The sequence below is a fragment of the Nannospalax galili genome, unplaced genomic scaffold (assembly GCF_000622305.1).
Source record: "Nannospalax galili isolate Female #2095 unplaced genomic scaffold, S.galili_v1.0 scaffold1316, whole genome shotgun sequence".
Classification (NCBI taxonomy): domain Eukaryota; kingdom Metazoa; phylum Chordata; class Mammalia; order Rodentia; family Spalacidae; genus Nannospalax; species Nannospalax galili.
In genome coordinates, this window is record NW_008337765.1 from 179,742 (window position 1) to 190,594 (window position 10,853).

Here is a 10,853-nt window from a genome sequence, read left to right on the forward strand (position 1 = left end):
TCACTTAAGTATCTAAAGCAATATGCTTTTTAAACAGAGAAGACTTGCCCAAGAAACAAAAATGGAATATATTAATGCAGAGATTAATAATGAAAGAAAACCCCATAGGTTTGGGGTAGGCATATGGATGGGAAGGGAATGAAACTTAGAAAAGGCTACCATACCTTAACAACTGGGGCCCAGAAGGAAAGACCACTGCTTCAGCCCCAGGACACTGGAGTAATGCTTTTTAAACAGAGAAGACTTGCCCAAGAAACAAAAATGGAATATATTAATGCAGAGATTAATAATGAAAGAAAACCCCATAGGTTTGGGGTAGGCATATGGATGGGAAGGGAATGAAACTTAGAAAAGGCTACCATACCTTAACAACTGGGGCCCAGAAGGAAAGACCACTGCTTCAGCCCCAGGACACTGGAGTACCAGACAGAGTTACTTCTGAAACAGCCAAGAGGAGAAAGGGCAAAATGAGTGTGGGGAAAATCTTTGTTCCTTTGGCCCCCTTCTGAGGTTTTTGACTCCGATTGGCAGAAATATAACAGAGTCAGGTATCAAAGGAGCCTGGGAGTTTGCAGACTCTTATACCTGGCATTTGGAGCAGGGTAGGGCGTGGGCAAAGGACTTACAGGTGAGCCATGTGTGCACTGCCCATCTACTTTCTGCTTCAGATTAAATCACTGAGTTTCTCTGCTTCCTTTAAGTGTTTCTGTAGAAGAGTAGTTATGGAGACAATGAAAACCTGTTACTTAATTCAGCCTTTAATAAATAGGAATGACAGTCAAAGTTATAGTGTAATAAGTTGAAAAACATATGAGGAATTTTGTTGCCATGAATGAATGACTTTACACTGTCAGAGTGGATTCTGTCGAGGCGACTCATGCATATCACTTGCTGGAGAAAATTGGCTTGGAACATCATTGAGACATCTAATTTAGAGACCTGGTTCAATGTTAGTGTAATTAAGCAGCCCAGTTTATTTTAATTTTTTGAAATTTTATACCATTTTCTAATAGTTTTAAAGACTAAAGCATTATATAACCTGATTTTCTAAGCATCATGAGAAATTCTGACATCTTTAACAAAAGATATTTGTAAATGTTTCCATAATTCATTAAACCTGTTTTTCTTAATATACTACCTACATGCTGTGTGGGTCAAAGGCCAAGTCAAAATGTTTCTGTTTTCCAGTGAAAAGATAACACCAGGCAGGAAGGAAATTACAGCCTAAAACTGACAGAGTACTGTCATTTGAATTTTTTGCAGAATTTAAGGAATCAAATATATTCAGATGAAATTTACCTTTGAGCTGAGTTTAAGAGGGTCGGGGGGTTGGATGTGGTCACGCATGCCTTTGTTCCCAGCACTTGTGAGGCAGAGGCAGGTAAATCTCTGTAAGTTCAAGGCCAGCTTAGTCTACATAGTGAATTCCAGGCCAGCTGGCTACACAGTGAGACCCTGTCTTAAAGGGGGAGAAGTGGGAGGCTTAGGCTTAGCTGGTAAGAAATCATTGCTGGGTTGGGAAGGTAGCTCAGTGATTAAAGCACTTGCCACACAAGTATTAGAACCAGAGTTCTGGATCCCCAGAAATGCACATAAAACGTCAAGTGGACATAGTGACCCACCTGTAATTCTAGCCTCAGAGGTTGGAGATGAAATTCCCAGAACGAGCTGGCTAGCAAGTCTAGCCATATCTACAAGCTTACATTTGATTGACAGACCCTGCCTCAATGAATATGGTGAAAGAGCCATTGAAGGTGATTCCTTACATCAGCCTCTGGCTTACACATGCACATGCACACATGTGCACAGAACCCACACACATGCAAAAACATTCATGCGTATACATACATATATACACACACATACACAAATGGAAAAAGAAAAGATAAAAAGAATCCATCGTTTTGTCCTTCAGTGGCTTTTACTGACTTTGCAGATTAGAACCAGCCATTTTATATTGTGAATGTTAAGTGAAATCTTTCTCATGAGAAAGCAAGGAGAATTCTGTCCTTCCCAAACAAGGCAAAGAGGCTCCAAATTGCTGAGGGTTTCTGCATGACTGTATTTTCCAAGGTTGCAAACTAAGTCTGAAAGGCCCATATTTTTATCTTGAGTTAGATGTAGATAAGGAGTTCTAGATCATTCTTCACAAGTGAATTGGAGACCTCTCTCTCTCTCTCTCTCTCTCTCTCTCTCTCTCTCTCTCTCTACTCTCTCTCTCTCTCTCTCTCTCTCTCTCTCTCTCTCTCTCTCTCTCTCTCTCTCTCTCATAGGCACACTCACCTGTGTATATATGTGAAGGCCACAGGTCAACTTATTGAGATAGGGTATCTCACTGTTTTACTGTTTGGGAGCTTGCCATTTTCTCTAGACTTGCTAGCCGGTGAGCCCCAGGTCCACCTGTCCCTGACCCCCGCCCCCAAGCACTGGGGTTACAGGTATACGCTGGCAGACTCAGTTTTAAATTTATTCTATTTTATGTGCGTGTTATGCCTGCATGTATGTAAGTGCACCCGTGTCATGCACCAGGCTCAGTTTTTTGGTGGGTGCTAAGGATCTGCACAGTGAGCACTTAACCCACTGGGCCATCTCCCTGACCCCCACATAACTTTTTTTGTTTTTGTTGAGACAGGATCTCACTTTGTAGCCCTGGCTAGCCAGGAAATCACTATGTAGATCAGGCTGCCCTTGAACTCAGAGAGCTCTGCCTGCCCCTGCCTCCAGAGTGCCATGTCTAAAGACCCATACACAACTTTTTAATTCAGAAATATTTTTCTATTGTTCTAAATGATACTTGATCAAAGATGGACTATATGGGGATTTTCTGGAAAAAGAATCATGAACAGTGTTTTTCAGTTATTTCAGTAGTCTGAAATAAGGTATAATACTTGTGATCACAAAATGACAGGTTATATAATTATGCCGTCTTGGGCTTATGGGTCTTCATTTCTAGTTGTGTGACTGAGCGAGTTAATCACTTCCCTGTTGCTTTAGTTGCTGCATCTGTAAGGTGGGTATCATAATGCTATCTATTTCATGAATTTTTTTTTAAATGCATGACATGGGTTGGTAAGAAAAAATGAGAATCTCTATAAATAAAGGTAAGGTGGGGGTTTTATATGGTTTTGTTTGGCTTTGTTGGTAATATCTTAGAGAGGAATAAAAGCAGAAAAGTTAGAATATTGACTCTGGGGGGTGTTGCTTTGTTTTCAGTATGCGGATCTAAATCGCCATGTGGATGCACTGAACGCATGGAGAAATGCCACCGTGCTGAAGCCAGAACACAGCCTGGCTTGGAACAACATGATCATCCTCCTGGACAACACAGGTGCAAAGGAAGATAAGATGAGAAGGTGTTCCACTGTCCAGTACTGTGGGCCAACTAGGGTGCCTAGATCAGTGTGCTCCCCACAGTTTAAAAGTTAAACAAACATGGGGTTACTTGGTATTACAAAGCTCTCTGTTTTTCTAGGGAGTAAGGAGATGGCTCAGTTGGTAAAGAGCTTGCTGCACAAACATGAGGACCTGAGCTTGGTCCCTGCCACATAAAAAGCTAGGCATGGTGGATGCCTATAACTCCAGCACTAAGGAGATGGGGATCCCTTGGGGACTCACTGGCCAGCTAGTATGACTGAATTGGTGAACTCCAGTTTCAGTGAGAGACCCTGTCCCTGCCTCAAATGATAAGTAGGAGAGCAATTGAAAAAGACAGCTGACATTGACCTCTGGCCTCCACATGCACATGCACACAAGTACACACATACACATATGTATGTCTTTCTAGAGAGTGGAGTTTCCTCTGACACACTGGAATATAACACATTGGAAGAAAATCATACTGTACTTAGAATTGGTGTTGCGTTGTGGAGGAAGATGTGTAATCATACCGCATTTGTCTTGAAGCCTGGCTTTAGCCACACCACCACCAAGTGTGCTAGAAGCACCCAGACCTGAACAAGAAAGACATCTATTTTGATGGAGTGGAAGATGTAGGTCCATTCTCCCAAGTTCATGGACTGTCCACATAGGAGTCACCCTCAAGTCTTACACTGAGAGCAATGGATTCTTAGTTAAGATCTAATGCTAATGAGTTCATTTGTTTTTTTTTTTTTTTCGGTCCATGGTAGACCAGATCCAACCCGTTAGGAGTCATCTGCTACCCTTTTTTCATTTCTTGTGCTGGAGCTCCATCCTAGGACCTTGCATATCTTAGGCATTTTCCCAAATGAACTACATCCCCAGCCCTGTTTTTAAAAATACAACCATCCTTTAAGAAACCATGGTGACACTTTGACAAGATTTATAGCTAGCAAGCATTGTGGAAAAGAAACAGACACTTGTTTTCTAAGAAAATACAGAATTTTTACTTCCATATGAGAATAATTCAAAAGTTAGGGTTAGTATAATCCTCTTAATGTTGGAGACATGTTTTCTCCAGTTTGGGGATAACTGGTATCTCGGGGAAATTTTAAGCTCTTGTTTTATGTGGTTTTACAGAATGTAATCTAAAGGTGTTTACATACTGTTAGAACAGTGCTGAGCTGCCATGGCTCTTCCATTCGCAAGGTTCTCTGTGTGTTGCCGGGGGGTGTCTTTACACATTCTACATGGACTTTGTTAAGTGGTATTTTCATAATCATGTGTAATACATGTGAGTCCTGTTTTAGAGATGAAAACTCAGGTACAATATTAACATAATTTTTTCATTATTTCTCCCAGGTAATTTAGCCCAGGCTGAAGCAGTCGGAAGAGAGGCCCTGGAATTAATTCCTAATGATCACTCTCTTATGTTCTCATTGGCAAATGTTTTGGGGAAATCTCAGAAGTACAAGGTATGTAAACCACAGGCCATCAGTGTGCCTTCTGCCAGGTTCAATCCAGAATTAGGCTAGAACTGTGGCATTGGCGTACCAGGGTAGCGTGGGCAGTTTATTTTCTGCAGAAGTTGCCCAACATGTTTGTGGGTCAAACCCGGTGTCCTTTTCCTGTCAGGACCCAGTTTGCTTCCCTGTGGAGAAGGAAGAGAACCTCGGGGAGGGGCAGGAATTAGGATGAGCTAGCTGCTTGCTACATGGCAGGTGTTAGGACCACTTCGAATGGTGAAGCTCTTCTAGAACATACCCTGGCTCACCCTTGCATGAAGGGGTCTGACCCTGTTCCTTGAAGTAGGGACAGAGCACTAGGGGTTATCTGTGGGTGCTGTCTTTTGCTTACAGAGAGTAGCCAGCTAGGGAGAGGGAGGATGTACAGCTAGCTCCCACTGCTGCTAAAGTTTTTTCTTCTCTGAATTGCATGCCATCAGCAAAGCCCTAGAGATTTTTGGCCAATGGAAATCATAAGATTTACATCTAGTACTGAAATGTAGCTCAGTGATAGCGTACTTTTCTAGGATATATGAGGCCCTTGGTTCAACTTCCAGCACTGCAGACAAACAACCAAAAAGATACTAAATCAGTTTCACTGGGGTTTTCAACACTGCTGACTGGTTAACTGGGTCTTACCCACTTTACAGGGATTGAAGGGGACTTGAGGTTCTCAGAACCAGCAATCCCACACTCAGATTCTGTACATCAGCATCACTGATGGAGCTGGTTAACATAGATTCCTCCCCATGAGGGGAGGCATGGGAAGTCACCATGGCATGGGTAAAGTCAGGGGATGTGTACTTTTAACCAGCATCCTCAGTGCCCCACCCCCACCCCCATAGCACAAACACTCTGAAAAGCAGACCCCTAATTCATTTGAGGAGCATAGATATTTGAGTTACTGCTTAAAATAGTCATCAACATTTTATTACTATTTCATGTTAATATTTTATTCTCAGTAATTTTATTTCAGAATGATAACAGCTATAGGTTGCGCTGATCACCCTGGGGCTGTGGATAAGACTCACAGCCTAATAGTAGCAATTAATTAGTATCTTTCCAGTGTCACTTCTGTTACTAGACATCATTGGTTTAGTTTTCTGTAAGTTATTTCATGTGTTTATGTCATTTTTTAATGTCAGTATGTCAATGAATTTAGTGGTTTCACTATACATTTTAGCTTTCTAGCTTTCGGGGATGTTTCATTTCATTTTTATACCTCTGTGTGGAGAATGGGATGTGGTTGTCAGCGAGGACAGTTCAGAAGGCTGGTCCTCCACTGACCAGCTGCAGCTAACCTTCACAGTACAACTTATGGATCACCTTATTGATTTTTCTATCATCCTACAGTCTATGAACTTGAGTTTCTATTAAGGGAATTGAACCCAGGCTTCATTTGACTTCCTGTTCACATCTTTTTTTGCTACCCCCAGATAAAGTAACATACTCCATAGAGCAGAGTAAAGAAATTAGTTCCGCATTTTTCATGCGAATTGTCAAGTCCAGGGTGCTGAGCCTCAGATAAGGAACAAGATGAAATCTGAGATAAGGAGCTCCTTTAAGCTCTGGAGTAGCTACCAGCAGGGGAGCATGATGGGACTTTTCCAGCCAGAGGGTCAGCCATAGTCCAGCCAGGGAACCAGCATTGGATACATTTTCTAAATTTAGGGTTCGGAATTTAAACAGGTGTGTAGCTTTCCTCTCACAAGGCAAAGATGATGCTTGTTTTTAGATTAAGGGTTTGGAATTTTTAAAAACTGTATTTTTTTTTCTCAGTACAGAGATCCCTTTGCTCTTGGCCTACTGCGTGCCTGGTGCTTGTTGCTGGCTGTCTCCTTGCAGAGCCCTGGGCAGATGCTGGGGGAGGGGGGATGTGGTGGCCACTTGTGGGACTGAAGTAGCCATGTCCTTTAGCTCAGAGATCAGGGGTCTGCACTCTGGATAACTCACTTTTCATCTAAGGACTTACTGGTTTTTCTTGCTTAGATTTGGAGGTGGAGGGGGTTGCCTGTGGGTATATTCATTTTATTATTTTTAGTCTTTTTGAGACAGAGTCTCCCTGTAGCCCCAGCTGGCCTGGAATTCACTATGTAGACCAGGCCTCTGCCTCCCGAGTGCTGGGATTAAAGGTGTGCACCACCACATCAGGCTGTTTATGGGTATATTCACATGTATATGTATGCATGTGTGCATGTGTTTGCACATGTGTGGGTGGAAGCCAGAGGTTGATGTAGGTTATCTTCTTCAGTCACTCTTACCTTATTTTTTCAAGGGAGTCCTCACTATCTGGAGCTCATGTATTCAGCTAGATTGGCCAGGGAGCTCCAGGGATCCTCCTGACTCTGCCTCCCTAGCACTATACCTACTTTTACAGGGGTCTTGGGGATACAAGTCAAATCTTCATGCTTTCACTAAGCACTTTACTGACTAAGCCATCTCCCCAGCTTTGGATTTTGGTTTTTGAGGGAAGGAGGGACCACTGACTGACTTGCTGTATAGTTCACTAGCCTTGAACTTGAATTCCTTCTGCTTTCTGGGTGCTGGGATTACAGCACATGCCATTGGGCCAGGCATCGATGCCTTATACTCTCATTTGCTTGCTCGATCTCTGTAGAGCTGTGTCTTCAGTCCTGGTCCTGTTTTTATGTTTATTTTGCTGTCTAACATTTTGACACCCAGCTCACAGAGTGAAATGTCCAATGCATTTCTCATTAGACTCAGAATGCAGGCTTCCACAGCCTTGTTAAAAATGTTGATGTGGGGGCTGGAGAGATAGCTCGGCAGTTAAGAGCACTGGCTGCTCTTGCAGAGGAACTGGGTTCAGTTCCCAGCACCTACATGGCAGCCAACAACCATCCAAAAACTGCAGTTCCAGGGGATCCAACTCCATCTTCTGACCTCTGCATGCATTGCATGACATGGGTGCACTTACATACTTGAAGGCAATGCACTCATACACATATAATAAAAATAATTTTTGAAAATAGAAACGATGTGCAGAGTGAGTGTTCCTGCTGTGTGCTGTAGTTGTAGTACCTAACAGCAGTCACTTACCTGTCCTGGCTTTGGTTTGTTCATGTGTAAAGTGAAGATCGCAATCTAGCCAACTCCTGGCCAGGGGATAGGAAAACATGCACAAGGAAACTATTAAATGGTAATAATTTTAGTTTGATGATCATGAAATGAACCTCTATAGATCTTTTTTTTTTTTTTTTTTTTGGCTTTTTTTGAGACAGGGTCTCCTTGTAGCCCCAGCTGTCCTGGAACTCACTATGTAGATGAGACTGGCCTCACACTCACAAAGATCCACCTGCCTGTGCCTCCCAAGTGCTGGGATTAAAGACGTGTGCCACCATGCCCGGCTTTATAGATCATTTTAAATGTACTAAAATTTATGTTATTTCTTAATGTTTTAATTTCCAATTCAGGGCAAAAGTTCAAAAGTGATGTTTTTCAGTTCTTACTGTGTCATTTCACTGTCAATTTCCCTTTATACATAGCTCACTGGCCTCATGATTTAAGAGCAGGTAAATAGAGAGAGCAGTTTCCCAAAGTCGGGTCTTATATGTCACACCTTTAAGAATTTCTTGGGTTTCCTCTTGAACGTTCGTCCTGACTTAAACTATAAGTTGCTTTCTTGATGTATTTATTTTGAGTCTGAGTTTTCCTCTGATTTCCTGTGTAGCCCAGGCAGACACCAAATTCACCAATGCTCAGTTGCTCAAGTACCTAGGGTTACAGGTGTGCACCACTATACCCAGCTGATATTTTTCTTTCAATGGACTTTAAACACAAATAAATGGGATTAAAGGGTAAGCATCATGTCATTGCCAGAAATAAAAGGTAACTAGAAATGAATATTTTACTCAAGCTCGGCTACTTACTATTGCTGAACCAGGCTCCAAGCCCAAGGGGTCACCCTCTGTGAGCTTTAAAGGAGACTGGCAGGCAGTAGAGGGCATGACCCACAAGCTGCCTTGTTTCTGCCTGAGTGAATGGGAAGGAAGGCAATTGCTGTGTGCTCTGGTTTCAGCTTCACGTCACATGCTGGCCCTTGCCTTCCTTGAGTCAAGCAAGATACAGTGCCCTCAGAGGGCACACACTTGGACTGAATGTCCTGCTGCTCCTGTGATGCTTTTTGCCAATCACTGTAGTGGTTGAAATGACATGCCAGGTCCTCCACCCAGACCTATGCTACTTATTAAAAGACCCATATTGCAAGGCCATTCTCAGTCCTGTGCCTTTGCTAAATGCACTTCAGAAAAGAATGTGGTGCTTTTCCTTTGTATTGATTTAAAAAAAAAAAAACTCCCATTTAAAATGTGAGTTTGTCTATTAATTGGTATGAAATCAGCACATTGCCTGAGCCATGAAGCATCCAAACCCCTCCATGGATCAGTTTGTAAATAGTTCACTGCTTTCTTAAACCTTGCCATCAAAAGCCTGATGCAGAGGATCAGCATGACATGGGCTTTGAACACCCTGCCTGCCCTTGTCAGGTACAGTCCAGGGCTGCTGAAGCAGGCACTCGGGTGACCTCACTGCTTCTTGAGGCAGTAGCTCCAGCCCACACTCACTTCCTCCCAGACCTGTACTTCCTCTGACACCCATATGTCCAGACTACACTGTTTGCATCCCCGGACTTTGGTTTCCTCCTTTGTCTCCTGCTTCCCCTGCAGAGTTCTATCCTACCTCTCAGAAGCAGTTGCCCCCTAAGGAAGTGAGAACTCTAAACCCCTGCCTACCATGGTGCCTGCCACTGTCTCCCCCAGTCTCACTGACTCCTCATTGACCAGGAACAGCCATGGTCTTGGCATTAAAGCAGTTGACTGAATGAGAAATGACTCTAAGATACAGCTTTTGATCCCTAAAACAGTCCTTCCAGAAAACTCCATCTTCCAGCAGCAGAGTACTTTTTTAAATCATTTTTAAAAATTTTTTAATAACTGCATGATTAGAAGAAACATTTCATTACAGCTTTAACATATTCAGTAACACACTCCAGAGCAAGAGTACATCTCCTTCACAAGTGGGTGAAGTTTCTAGGTTCACAGTTGAGGTAATAGTTATACAATATTGAACTCAGTATAAGCCCTGTAAGACATAAAATTGAATGAGTTTTTAACCTTTAAAAAAGATCTCCATTAAAATGTCTACATTTCACTTTAGAATATATTGTTCCTTGCAGAAAGACTCATTGTTTTGCTACTAACACTGAGATGTTGGCACATACATCTCTAATCTGTATGTGTCTATTACTAGTCATAATCGGTTGCACTTGGATCCTTGGCGCCTGTGTATGTCTATAAAGTCATTGGGTAGTCATTAGTAGCACTTCTACTAATTAACATGATGTAAATTTCCATGCTTCCTCCTCAAATATAATACATTTTTTTAAAAATTGATTTTTTTGTATGTGTGTGTATATCACACAAAACATCCCAAAACCATCTTATTCAGCTATACACCCACTTCCCAGATGGCACCCTCCCATAGTCTTCCTCCCCTCACTAGAGCCCTTATACTCTGATATCCCTGCTAGTGTCTGCTATGTTGTGGGAACCCCCAACCATTCCCCGCTACTTGTCCATATGGTGAATCTAGTCAGCCTATCTAGAGGTCTTTGTTTTAGAGGGTCAGCTGTTCCTCATCTAGTGGTAATCAGTTGTCAATATTCCTTTGGATAAGATTGGGGTCTTCTGTTCACTTTCCCAGTTCTATGCTGAGTTACTATTTAGGAATCCCTTTGGCCACCCTGGCCAACAACTCAAAAGAAGGTATCATCTGTCTGGCATTGTTGCTTGTTATGTAGCCTTTAGCTATACAAATGGACTATTATGAAATTATATTGGCCCCTTTAATCTTTGGTTATACTTTCCTTTTGGGTGTTTAAGGCCATAAATTTAGACCAGATAAACCGATTTATCTTTGCTCTTAAGGGCATTTGAGGATCTGTTCCTCAGGGGTCACATGGGCTTGGGAGGAGCC

The 10,853-nt window shown here is 42.4% G+C and overlaps 1 protein-coding gene across 3 annotated transcripts in view; it reads left to right on the top strand.

Annotated features, from left to right (window-relative positions):
• The window catches only part of Tmtc4 (transmembrane O-mannosyltransferase targeting cadherins 4), a 77,211-nt gene that overhangs the window by 55,821 nt on the left and 10,537 nt on the right, over positions 1-10,853 (top strand). For all 3 annotated transcript variants that reach the window (XM_029563374.1, XM_008832720.3, XM_029563375.1), the window contains 2 exons: positions 3,214-3,328; positions 4,720-4,832. In XM_029563374.1, the coding sequence (XP_029419234.1) occupies positions 3,214-3,328; positions 4,720-4,832 (228 nt within the window). The remainder of the gene's footprint in view (positions 1-3,213; positions 3,329-4,719; positions 4,833-10,853) is intronic.